General features: G+C 47.1%; 1 protein-coding gene across 2 annotated transcripts in view; it reads left to right on the top strand.

Moving 5' to 3' along the window:
* The first annotated feature begins 510 nt into the window (after positions 1-510).
* The window catches only part of LOC147725568 (charged multivesicular body protein 3), a 474,260-nt gene continuing 461,032 nt past the window's right edge, over positions 511-13,738 (top strand). Inside the window, exon 1 of one of the 2 annotated variants that reach the window (XM_086964261.1) lies at positions 511-1,108. In XM_086964261.1, coding sequence (XP_086820387.1) covers positions 883-1,108 — 226 coding nt within the window. In that variant the 5' untranslated portion in view covers positions 511-882. The remainder of the gene's footprint in view (positions 1,109-13,738) is intronic. The other variant, XM_086964263.1, reaches the window with a different exon arrangement.

The raw sequence follows: 13,738 nt of genomic DNA, 5'->3' as shown, positions 1-13,738 counted from the left end.
TCATTATAAAACTCTTTGGACGGAGCCTTTCAACAAATCAGAACAATCACAAAGAGAGAGAACTGACTGAAACGTATCTAAAGAAAAGGGTGTTGTAAAAACGTGGATCTTCTTCTGCAAACTGCATTGGTCATTTTATTGTGTCCTCTGCTCTGAGGAACTGTTGCAAGAACTTCACCGAGATGTCAATATTCATGTAGATACCATTCTTCATTATGGTGTGTATTTTCAATTTAGATTACACCAAATAAGGCGTATTAAGTTAGAATGACGTTTTACAAAAATTAATTTTAAAAGAACATTTGACGTTTTAGAGAAATTATTTCTAAAAGAACATTAGATTATCCGCGCAGTCTTGTGTCAAGTATACTCTTTTGTGAATTCCAAGATGGACGCTACGTTCGCTACGTAAACGCGGGACGCGTAGGCGGAACTGCTGAGCCTAGTCCTGCTTTACTATCAACAGTGCCAGAAGCTCGCCTCCCCGTTGGCGTTTTTCTGCCAGGCAACAACTGTGTCCTCGTGAGTAAACATAGACGAAGGACTAGACTTCTGTTCTTCCCGAACACCGAGTACAGACAACAACACGGAGACAAAGAGTAGCTTTTTTTGCAGTCGTAGAAGAGAGCGAGTGACTGCTTCCCAGCAGCACAGTGACTGCTCCCCTTGAGCATAGTGACAGCGCCCTCGGACCTCAGTGACAGCGCTGTTGACAGCTGCGCTCGGGCCGCCGTGACAACCTCCGCTGGTATGGTGAGCGGGGGCGGCGCTCAGTGAGCGCCTCCCCGGAGATCTAACTCTTTTGCCGCAGGTTTCAGTTCAGCTCCCCTACCGGCTCCGGTTCCCTCGGCCCACTCCAGGGCCGCCGCGGCCACCGGCAGGATGTGGCTGAAGCTCTGTTTCCTGCTGCTTTATTTCTTGGTGCTTTTCGCCCTGGCACGCTTCCTGGAGGCCGTAGCCTGGTACGAGACGGGCGTGCTGGCTGGGCAACTGGTGGACCCTGTCACCCTCAGCTTCCAGAAGCTGCGTAGCATCCTGGAGTGCAGGGGACTGGCCTATTCTGGCCTGCCCGAGAAGAAGGATGTGCGGGGGCTGCTGCAGAGATCAGGTAAGAGTGTGTGACCATTCTGCTGTTCGTAATAACACTCTTGCACTGGGTGAAGCTGAAATCATATAAACACTCCTTTGCAACAGTTATAGAGATCACCCCACTTCTGGTCTGCATATGTACTTCAACAAGGGGCACTGGCAGTGCCAGTTCAGGCCCTACTAATGGCATTGCTGTAGAAGTCTAGAGTGGCCGCTCTAAGCGCCCATACATGCAGACAGCCTTTGAAATTGCCTAATTCAGATCTCAGCCACAGTTCATGTCTCACTGGCACTTCTGCGCACACAGTATTTACTCTATGCAAGCAGCCTAGATAACTCTTTCACAAACTAAGGGGCAGTTCCGCGTACCCTGTTGACTGACCGGGTCCTGCATCTTGGCCAGTATTTTCCAGGTATGGACTGGGTCAGCAAATAGGCCTGGGCACTAAAGGAAAGAGGCCCTCAATAGCCAATCATCCCAAAAAAGTGGGACGCGTGGCGGTCGTTTTGAACATAAAAACTATCTTTATAGGTGGTTTTCAAGGTATGGGAGACTGCGTGCATTTATGCTTGCAGCTGGCAATATTAATTGTAATATCAGGGAAATCAACCGTAAAAAAACGTACCAACATGCCCACTTATTGACCTGTTATACCAGCTTTTCTGGTACTGCGAATTGCTTCATAATCAGTCGAGCATAGAAGTACTGGAAAATAGTAGGACCAGCCTGGTTCCGGTACCAGTTCTTGTGTGATGACATCTGGACCCATTCGGAATACCCCCACCCCTCGCTGAGAACTGCAGGCTCATTTTATTAGCGAGGGTTCTTCGTTTTTTTCGAACAGCACAGTCCGGTATTAAATAACTTGCTTCTCAGACAACTTTGTCTTGTGTGTCATGCTAGGAAGTGTTGGTGGTCAGACGAGCAAACTACGTCAAAAGTATTTCCAGGCTATGTAAACTAGTCCTTATGATTAATTAAAAAAGAGTTGCCTAGTTAAAAAGCAGTTGATGATTTTACACAAATTCTTATTTAACTAAATACCAGTTCTGAGCCACTCCGAGTCTCAAATCATGAACGCGTTGCCTTTTTTAATATAGTAAAGGTGGAAATCCTTTGCACAATTGTGATTTTTTTTCACAAGTGGCAAGCAATGTCTTGATTGGAGCTCTGGTAGCTGCATCACAAGACCATATGCAGTAATCACTACCATATACATTGCGTTTTATAGAGGCAGGCATATGCTATTTTAGAAACCTTCATTACAAACTCTTGGATTGCTTAATTTGCAGATTGTGCACCTATCTCACCTTAATTGTGTAGTATAAACACTATATAGAGTGTCTAGCAGGACAGCCACTTTACACTTACTTAGTGTAGGAAATGTACCTTCTATGTGTGATCACCCTGGATTTTGCTGGACCCTATGTATTTGCTGACTTTAGAACTTTGTGCACTTTATCCCTGCTAACCATTTGTAAATTGGCTGTGCTTCCCTTTTAACTGTGGGTAAATTGGCTCATTCCTGATTGGTAAATTTAATGTGCTTCTAAGTCCCTCGTAGATTGCGTAAAAAGTGCGTGCGAGACCTGAAAGTTAAATGCCACTTGTGGACTGCAGTGCCTATTGTGCTGTCCACTATAGTGACAGTGCAAACATAGTTTCAAATGTACGCTGTGTAGCCTGACTGCTGCAGTTTAAATCTGCAGCACCACCTGTTAAAATAACCCATTTTGACAGATAAAAACCTTACTTTTAAATATTAATGAGTCACCCCTATGTAGGCTTTGCAACCCACAGTTTAAGGTGAATGCAATTTAAGGTGCATGGTATTTAAGAGTAGTACATGTAGAAAATTAACTTTACAATGTCCTGCCACAGTGACGTGGCCCAAACAGGTATTTTTCCCTGTGGCAGGCCTGGCGTACAGATTATACCAGCGTACTGATTAAAATGCGAATACTGTATGTCAGGAATAGAACCAGCTAGAAAGTTAATGATATCACTATTTTAATAGCTATTAACAATCAAATCTAAATGTGCAGTAAGAGTTTAATTCAATATCAAGAAAGGCAATTTATAGAAAGGTAATCTTTATCTGCCTGAACTTTCCGAAGGTTAATTAGTGTAAGCCTTTGGAAGTACTTAGCCTGTGGCAGCCTTGAATAAGTGTGAAATGTCCCCTTAAACAACAAACAATAGGCTGACCTGTATTGGCAGAGATGACTCCTCTGAACTCCACTGAATATTCAGAGGGGGGCTGCGGGCATCCTATAACACAACAACCTCGAATCCTGCTTTATAGGTCGGTTGAGCCACATGTACATGGAGAACACTTGGAACTTGGAAGGGAGGGAACAAAATGTAAAGACAATTCTTATGTATCACTTGTCTGGTTTCTGAAGTCCTACCAGACATATGTCTTTGGGTTTGTGTTGGGTGCCGTACCTGTTTCAAACTAGATTTTAGTATTTGATGTGGGAGGACACTAGGATTACCATAGTACACTCCCCACACAGACTTCCAGTGCAAGTTTAGTGTGGACAAAGACTTTCACCATTTTGACATTTTCCTGACACATTGCATTTTAGGCCTAGTTGCAGCAAAGCAAACAGGAAATGTGGCAAAATGGGTAGGGTTGGTCCCTGCAAAATTTTGCCCCTTTGATTAGAGAGTGCCATGGCGTCACTCCCTCCCATTATCTGGTCCTAGGCATAAATATGGCATCTTCAGGCACCCACTTCAGAGCACTCTCTAGATCTGCACATCATCAGAAGAGGACTGAGCCTGCTGTCTGTAACCCGAGAGGAGCCCTGAAAGACTGGACCTATTGCCTCTTTTGTCCAGGGCAAAGAAGGTGACTCCAGGGGTCACTTGACTGGCCGCCTGTGTGGCTACAGCGAGACAACAACCTATAACAACCTATAAGAGGCCTTTTCATGGATGTAATACGCTGATTAGTGGCAGCCTGACCTGAACCGGACCATACTATTGGCCTCTGCCTGACACCCTGCATGTCTTAGTGCCCATAGATTCTGAGGGCCTTGTTATTGTACTCCTATTCGTGCTTGGGACTTGAAAACGTAGTTAGAAGGTCCTGACCAGGAAGAACCTGGTTGGTGTATTTGATCCACGCGCCTTCATGGTCAGCCTCAAATTGTGTCTAGGTCCCAGTCTACTGCAGCCATATACTATCATTGGTGCTCTGTGCTTTTAGGCTCTATTTTCCGTTAATTCTTTAACAAACTCATATGTTTGGGTCACCTTATTGGATTTTTTAAAATGTTGATGTTCTTTTGTTTATTAAATGTACTATATTTTACTTAATCATTTACATTTTAGGTCGAGCTTACAAGACAGTATAGCTGTTTTTTCATGAACTTAAAGCCCACCAATGGTTGTCATAGGTTGGCGTTGTCACATTCATGTCCTTGCTTTTTGATGGCTTTCATTGTCCATCTTGTGTCTGTCCTTCCCCTGGATCATGATCTCTTAATTTTTGTCCTTCCCCTGTACACTTTTAGGGAACTACTTTATTCTTTTAAGTCAAGCACTCAATGAGAACGCCTGCGATTTACAGCTCACTCTCCACAGTGTTCACCCATACAACTCACTCCCTAGCTCTACATGTTGACCCATCTCTATTGCGTTCTATCGAGAACCATGCCAAATTCCCTACTACTGTGCTCTGTGTTGCTCTTTCTCCTGTGCTTCTCTCCACGTCCTGTTTGTTGTCTTGCCTCTTGCTGCTTTTGGCCGCCCACTACGCACTCCATTGCTTACCCAACAAACTCTCCCATCGACTTCTCAACGTCCCTCCTCTTGCATTGAAGAAGAAAATCATTATTTTAAGGGCATGGCACCTGCAATTTGCTGTCAGGTTGTTAATTTTTTAGATTGTGCTTTCATGCAAATTTAACTTTGATCTGGAATGGTAAACAATTCCAAATAAAAGGTACACCAAGCTGCCCTAGGAAGGACCACAACCTGGCCCTCTGTAAACAGTGCCATGGGCCGCCACAACCGTTCACAGCCAGCCAGCTAGCAGATGTAAGTTCAGGTCAGCTCGGATATTGGACTGTGGAAGGAATAAAGGATCTGAGAGTGTCATAAAGACATGCAAATGGCCTGCAACAGATATCCAGTTTCATCGCTTTGTGTTTAACTGTAGATGCACTCCTCCTGCACTTATCTACAGTAGTGCAGTAACACATTATATACTTCCTTATGTGTTCACATGAGTAGAATACGGATAAAGGGGGAGCTGCTTGTGAGAAGGTGGCCTGATATGCAGTGCTCACTATTCTAGTGAACACTATGTATCAGTCCAGCAACCCTTATTGATGATTGGTTGTAAGTCAACCTTATAGACCAGCTATCCTAGTAGCATGGATACGAGCAGTCTAAGGCTAAAGACTCGAGAGGGCGTGTTAAGCCAGCTGTTTACCACACATATACCCCTTGAATACCCAGTGAAAGGACACCACACAAGTGTTATGAAAATAAACAAGATATTTATTAAGAATCACAACAGCCCTGTACTCTTTATGAGGACAGGGTACTAAGCACAAAACAAAACTCTTACGAAAATACTTAAGTTAGCACAGTATATACAAATGCCCGAGGGGCACGGAAAACCATATACTCTGAAAGTGGAATGCGAAATTACTAGCAGGTAAGTACAGTACTAATAGCCTTTGGAATCGCTAGGACTTGACTATAGAATCGTTAGATTACTTCTAGGAGACCCAGGGGACTCGGGTGCAGTGTGTGCACTCTCACGCGTGATGCGGGACAAAGTCTATGGTAGCTAGTAATTGCAAAGTTAGTGTTCTCGGGCGAACCCGACCTGGTAGGAGGAAAACGAAAGTGGATTCTGACCCTTGGATAGTGAGGCTATGCTGGGGCACCGAAATGCCGAAGTTACCTAGCCCAGGGGCTGCAGCTGCATAGGACTCAAAAGACGTCGGGAATCCTCGTAGACGGACCAGGAGCCTAGAAGAAAGAAGTTGCTGGCAGGCGGCCAGTGAAGAAAGTTCGGTGGATCCAAGCCTGGATCGATGGAAGATGACACCTGAAAGCAGAGGGGACCAAGTTCGAGACTACTAGCCAGTAGTCAGTGGGCACCAGGAGGGCACCGGATGGTAGCCACCTCGACAAGGTGAGTGGTTGACGCTGTGACCGCAGATCTCACGGACCAGGAGGCGTTGTCGGCGACCAGGATGGAGGAGCGATCTGTCCCACGATGGATGAAGCTGTCGGCGTCGCTGGACCCAGGATTGGGCAACAAAGCCTTGGCAAATTCAAGCCCACGCGGTGGACTTAAAATGGCGTCTGGAGTGGACCAGGAGGGTCCGGGGTGCCTCTCTTGAAGAAGGAAGCAAGGGCCAGTCTGGAGCAACCAGACCAGCAGCAGTGATGTCGTCGGGCGTCGTGAAGAAGGCCACAAGCCAGCCGGCTAGTAGCCACACAGCGCGGTGAGCACGCAAAAGCAGAAGGGACCCACGCAGATCGTGGAGATGCTGGAGGGCTGATCTTCGGTGCTGGAGCGGCTCAGGGTTGGGGCTTCTCGGACCCCAAAGCACTCACCAGTGGAAGACTCGGTGGGCTTGTTACAAAGAAGTCGTGCAGTCTTGGCGATCGTCGGTCCCTCGAGGTCTCGTCGCACTCACGGTTCTCAGCTTTGCTGTAGAGGTGAGTAGAGGTCAGAGGTGCCAGGGAAGCCGGGTCTCGTCGAGCTGGGTCGTCGGATTCGTGAAGAAGGACTTGCAGCAGACCGCAGTGTTCTTAGGATGGTGCCCGCTTGATGCAGGGTGACTACTCCTTAGCCACAAGGGAGAATCTTGAAGAAGAAATCTTGATGTCCTTTCGAAGAAAGTCGTGTCTTGATTCCAAAGATGATCTAATTTTAACAGGGGGCCCGCTCCCATCTTTATACTAAAAAAGGGGGCTGACCCGGTGACTAGGTCCTGCCTATGGGTGGGACTAGGAGGGGGGTGGTTACACCCCTCTGCCATGCCGGACTTCCCCCAGGCCAGGGGCTGGTGTGCCCCTGGAACTGGTTCTGACCGGACTATGCGTAGTGAGCACCGGGGTGCCACTCAGCAGTCACCTTCCTGAAAAGCCCTGCCTACCCAGGATACACAAAACCATGTCTGGGACGGTGCTAGCACCGCCCCGGACAGGAAACCCTTTGTCCAAGCCTCCCTCGCTGGAAGGACTCCCAGCAGCAGGAGGTCAGACTCGTGTCTGTGGTGGCAGCATCCATTTTGTGGAGCTGAGGCTTCAGTTAACTTTAACCGGGGTTCACAGACACATACATGTCGTGTACCTCTAGAAGGGTGGAATGCTAACCCCGTCGCCAGAATTGGCGAGGGGTTAGTATTCCAATTCGTATGACACCTTACTCGACATGTTTTGATAAAGCAATACCAAAGATAGCATTTAACCGCGAGGATTATAATGCACTTAAGAGTATATGGTATGCGATATCATGGAACAGCTATTAGGACTTGGTTCCGCAAGCTGCAGACAGGCTCAGCTCATGCCAGAGCACCATCTCACACCATTCCAAGCACTCTGCCTTCAGGATTGTTAAGGCCTGCCATAGGAGTGACTGATAGGAATCTGTGTGTCCATTTTAGGGTTAGATATAGGTATACTATATCTATAGCAAAGGGTGATTACACGACTTTGCCCCAGCTGTTATGCAGCCAGTTGTGTCAAATTTAGGAGGCCAGCCAGGGGTGGCATAATACATGCTGCAGCCCCTGGCAGCCCTGGGTACACCTATGCCCTGAGTTACAGGGTCTGATAAGGTGGCCCAGTACCAATTGGAAATGTACCTAGGGTACATGGAATCCATTTTACAGAGAGAGCAGTAGGCCTGGGGTCCTGATTGGCAGGGCTCCAGGTCGACTATGTCAAAAACCAGCTAAAACACAGGGCAAAAAGTTGGGGGCAACCATAGTCAGGAGGTACCTTCCTACACAGCTAGGTTCTTTTTCTCAGTTCTGCTTCTTGTAGCCCATCTTATGGCATCACAACTGAACTCGGATGTACAATAGCAGGCGATTTCCTTCCGTGTTCACATGAGTAGAATACGGATTAAGGTGGTGCTGCTAGGTGCTTTTTAGGTCTCGCCTGTCGATGCGCATGCGCATCGAGCAAGGCGAGACTATAGCGAGTTATCCACACTTTATCCACACTGCAAGGAATCGTGGCGATTCCTTGCAGTGCCCGTGACTTTTAAGGTCAATGCGCATGCGCATTAAGCTTATGCGCATGCGCATTGACCTTAAAAGTCACGGGCGCGTGCATGTCCCCTCTCCGCCCCCTCCCCCGTTCCGCCCCCTCCCCTGTTCCGCCCCTTCCCCTTCCCGCCGCTCGCCATATGTTCGCTCGTTCCCTCCCACTGGCAGCCTGCGGCCACTGCTGAGAAGCTTGTTGTTTCTTTTCTTGGTCATCACTGGCAGCTTGAGTGCATTATGATTTGCACGATTTCAAGGCAGGGCTGCCATTTGAAACGTAAGTGCCCTGTATTTTAAATTGATTTCGCTGAGGTTTAAACCCTCTTTTCGGACTACTCAGTCCCGTGCCTCCCCTACTCTCCTCCCCCCTCCTCCTCTCCTCCCCTGCCTGCCTGCCGCATTTCTCCTCCCCCCTCCCCTCTCTTCCCTCCAGCTTGTTGTTTGTATAATTTAACCCGCTCCGCCCCCTCCCCTTCGTGTCGCATTTCTCCTCCCCCCTCCCCTCCGTCCGTCCGTCTTGTTTTCCTTAATTTCCACTAGCTTAAGATAGGTAGTGTGAATGAAAACAAATTGGGATGCTAGCTTTTCGGGTCTTGGCAGAAGCAGAGTGACATTGCGTCTCTTAAAGGTCTACCATAGTTCGCTATCTACATTTCGAATGAAGGATGTTCAGTTGTAAAACACGTGGCATTTTATGGTGATTTGAAGCAGAGTCCACGGACTCACCACAGCCAGCCGGGTTGCTTTGTTTGTTCCCTGCGCAGAGGAGGCGCCCTTGTTTTCAGTTTTCTGGCTGTGGTTGCATCATAGCAGGGGTCAGCCCTTAACGCTGGTAAAGCTAGAATGTGCGCAGATGTTACGGCGTTCGTTTTCAGAATTACTCTTTCTTTGATTTTCTGATGGGCCAGTACTTTGAACATAATCCTTATTTGAGCCCTTGCATTAGTGATTCCATGTCATATTAACTTCGAGCTGTCCGATGCTGGCCTCCCAGGAGCAGGATGAACACAGCACTTTTCCCCTGTAATTTGATAGGCTGGCGACAGGCGTTGCTGCGCACTGTGTTTATCCAGCATCATCGACTTCAGTTACCGAAGCAGGCTGTGGCATCTCCCTTGCCGAAGGGCCTCGATATCCATAGGCTCGACAATGCAGCTTGTTTTAGAGGCTGTTCTCACTCCGATGCCTCGTGTAGTTGTTTTCATGATATTATTAAATTGCTCATGCCTTTGAGTAGTGCGGGGTAAATATCCTCATAGATGGCCTTTCTCGCAAATTACTCTATAATGCTGCATTATTTTTTAATACACTGCCTTTTCATTAGCCTTCCACCAACAAAACATAATTTAAAAGGTAATGTTTTGCCGCATTCTACCCGATTATGTATTGTCCTTTTTATTGTTTAGCTTAGTTTCTAGTGATTTTGCACTGTCGGATGTACATATAGTTTCATTTGTTGAAACCCTCACCATAGCTCGATTTCATAGGCCTGAATATATACGTATATTACAGATTGCACATGGACTTAGCAAGAGCGCATGTTACTACTTGGCTGCGTTTAAGGTGTTATTGAGGTCAGTGTACTTTAAAAATTTGAACAGTTTCTTTAGTATTATGTCACGCATTCTTAAGCAAGTAAAGAGGTGCCTCAACTTCTGTTCCAGTGATAGTCAATGTCTTTCTGTAACAGTCTCAGCGAATGATTCTGTATTTTAATGTCCATCCTAGCATTTTAGCAGACAAAGGACATCTAATACTTTGTACTGAATTTTAAAGTCGCCGAGCTGTAATCTAAGCCACTCGTAACCCATGGTGGATATTGAATTGTAAATCCTCATTGTTGACCGACGAGAATGTACTTAATATTTGGACTTAAGATTCACGCTCTTCCAGTCAACATTCAACTGCTTTTTTGCAAAACAACCCATTGCCTCCTACCTCCAGACCAAGATCTCACTCACCCTCACCCTCACTCACCCTCACCATCACTCACCCTCACTCATCCTCACCCTCACTCATCCTCACCCTCACTCACCCTCACTCATCCTCACTCACCCTCACCCACACTCACCCTCACCCTCAACCCCTCACCCTCACTCACCCTCACTCACTCACCCACCCTCACCCACCCTCACTCACCCTCACTCACCCTCACTCACCCTCACTCACCCTCACTCACCCTCAACCCTTCACCTTCACTCACTCACCCTCACCCTCAACCCCTCACCCTCACTCACCCTCACTCACCCTCAACCCCTCACCCTCACTCACCCTCAACCCCTCACCCTCAACCCCTCACCCTCACTCACCCTCAACCCCTCATCCTCAACCCCTCACCCTCACTCATCCTCAATCACTCACCCTCAACCCCTCACCCTCACTCACCCTCAATCCCTCACCCTCACTCACCCTCAACCCCTCACTCACCCTCAACCCCTCAGCATCACCCTCACTCACCCTCAACCCCTCACCCTCACTCACCCTCACTCACCCTCGAACTCTCACCCTCACTCATCCTCACACTTACTCACAATAACTCAGCCTCACCCTCACTCACCCTCGACACATCACCCTCACTCACCCTCACCCTCACTCACCCTCACCCTCACTCACCCTCACTCACCCTCACCCTCACTCACCCTCACCCTCACTCACCCTCACTCACCCTCACCCTCACTCACCCTCAACGCCTCGCCTTCAACTCCTCACCTTCAACACCTCACCCTCAACACCTCACTCACACTCACTATCAATCATCCGCACTCACCTTCAACGCCTCCCCTTCAAATGCACACCCTCACTCATCCTCACTCATCCTCAACACCTCACCCTCACCCTCATCCACCCTCAACACCTCACCCTAACTCACAATAACACTCTCACCCTCACTCACTCTCACTAACACTCACCCTCAACACCTCACTCACCCTCAACACCTCACTCACCCTCAACACCTCACTCACACTCAACTCCTCACTCACCCCCACCCTCACTCACCCTCAACACCTCACCCTCACACAGTGCAATAGGTCTCGCAGGATTTTTACTTAAAGATTTTACATTTGCTTATTGCTTTTTTGATTTGTAAATCTTTTGCATTGCCTACAAAAAATAAAATGCAAAAGATTTAAAACAAAAAAGATATAAACAATTCTAAAAGCACTAACTCTAATGCTGCGAGACCTATTGCATTTCTAATGCTTGTTCTCAGTTCTGCTTCTTGTAGCCCATCTTATGGCATCACAACTGAACTCGGATGTACTATAGCAGGAGACTGGTGATGTCACAAGAACATGGTATTCACTTAGTGAAGAGATTGTTTGCTTCTCTGTTAATCTCTTTGAGCTAGGTCAAGCTGATAACTGGCTGAGATGGTTGATTTTGTAAATGCTTCTGTGATGCACTGCTAGTGCAGTCTAAGGTCTATAGGGTAAAAACTGGAATGCTAGGCAGCAAATATAATGCGTACCTTTCAGCCAGTTTGCAAGAATTATTGTGTAAATGTATTATGTACAGACCTGCCATTCGAGTGTTCAAGGCATTATTTAAGTGTTGGGGACTTAATGTACACTGAGTGTTGAGTTTGTGGAATATTGTATTTAGAACTGTCATGGAGATTGGTTTTAACTGATGATTATATAGGATGAATTTACACACTTTCATCACCATTCCATTGCCAAGTTAATCATTAAAACACTGACTCTCGGAAGTATCTCACTATTCAATAAACTAGGTATTCAGCCACTCCACCTAGAACTATTGAAAGTGACTCATGGTCAGCATTTGGGATTTGAAGAGAAAATGGTTTGGGACATTTCCAGATCTCTCCCAAATCTGTAAAGAGATGTGTGAAAGCAGATATGAGGTAGTTATTTGTCTGCAATTAATTTCTAATGTTTATAGACCGTTTGGGATCTGTTCTGTACCTGAGTGAGGCTTGTATTGAGGCTTGTATTGATACTTGCTAAACTGTACCTATTCTGTTTGTGAGGGAAACATGCATTGAAACTGCCTATTCTGTGCTTGGTCTCTGCCGAGAAACAAGATTGCTGTGCAGCAATCTAAGCTGTATTTTATGGTTAAGGGAAGCTTGAATAGATTTCTTGCTTGCCCATTTGTGTTTTAGAAAAACTTGCAGTGCTACTCTTGTGCTAATGTATTTGTTCCAGGACCTATTCTGTGTGTGAGGGACGCTTGCCTTTCTACTGCTACCTGTGCTGCTCTTGTTCTGTTGTGTGAGAGAATCCTTTGTTGCTGATTCCTGTGCAAGCGTGTGAGGGAAACCTTGACTGCTGCTGCGGTTTGTGAGAAGAGCTTACACTACTGCTACATGTATTGCACCCATTTTGTGTGATGGAAGCATGCATTTCTGCTGCTTGTTCTATACGAGATCTGTACTAAACCAAAGACGACACAATTAGAAGGGCACAGTGACATTTTTTTTTAAAATAATTCTTTTTATTAACATACATCGGCATCAGATCTATACTACTATTATAAAGAGAGAACACACACCTTTGAGCCAGGTAAACTCGGGAACCACAGCGCCAATCCACACACCCGATACATTGTAGAAATTGTCAGGGTGTGCAGATGGACATAGGCTATAATTTTTTTAAAAAAAAACGTAAATTAAAAAATATAACTTAAAAAAAAAGTAGTGCCTTGAAAGTAGCGCCGGCCGCGACGCTGCGCTGGCCGCAACGTAGCGCTGGCCGCGACGTGCGTGATGACGAGGAGGAGCGGCGGACATGGATCGGCGGTGAAGTGAGGAGCGCGGGAAGGAGCGGCAGCTCAGGTTAGTTAAAGGCACATTGGAGTCACAGCAGGAGGGAGTCGGGGCGGCAGGGGGGCGGGAGCGGGTGTGCACAGAGGGACGGGCGGGAGGAGTCGGGCGGGAGGGGGGCGGAGCGGGAGCGGGTGTGCACAGAGGGACGGGCGGGAGCCCTGAGTGCACGCAAGCATCAAATGCTGCCCCCAGCCCCTTTCTGCCCCAGGCAACGCTGGGGCGGGCTGCTAGTATACAATACAGAGGAATCAACAAGATTGTGTACAGCGAAGACAATATGTGAAAGATAATTACAGCATTGCATCATAAGGGTAAGTTACGGGGTGAGGGGATCCTCCTGTTCAATATTACGTGGCGGTTGGCATATCTCCCCTCGATAGTTGTTCCATTCGCCCCAGATGCAGGACCATTTTTTGGGGCAGTCCCTCGCCAAATAGACTGTGTTTGTGCTGTACATGCACCAATCAAGATCTTTCTTCCAGTCATCTATCGTGGGCCCTTGAGTTGCGCCCCATAGTTGTGCGATATTTGTTTTTGCAAGCATGAATCCTAGCGTGACCTTTGTGTCTGAGTATTAAGGTCCGTAGGTTGCCATATATTCAGGAGGCA

This window comes from Lissotriton vulgaris, chromosome 3_2 (genome assembly GCF_964263255.1).
Source record: "Lissotriton vulgaris chromosome 3_2, aLisVul1.2, whole genome shotgun sequence".
NCBI classification, from domain to species: Eukaryota; Metazoa; Chordata; class Amphibia; order Caudata; family Salamandridae; genus Lissotriton; species Lissotriton vulgaris.
The sequence above is the reverse complement of the archived record's forward strand: the minus strand, read 5'-3'. Positions and strand labels throughout refer to the sequence as shown.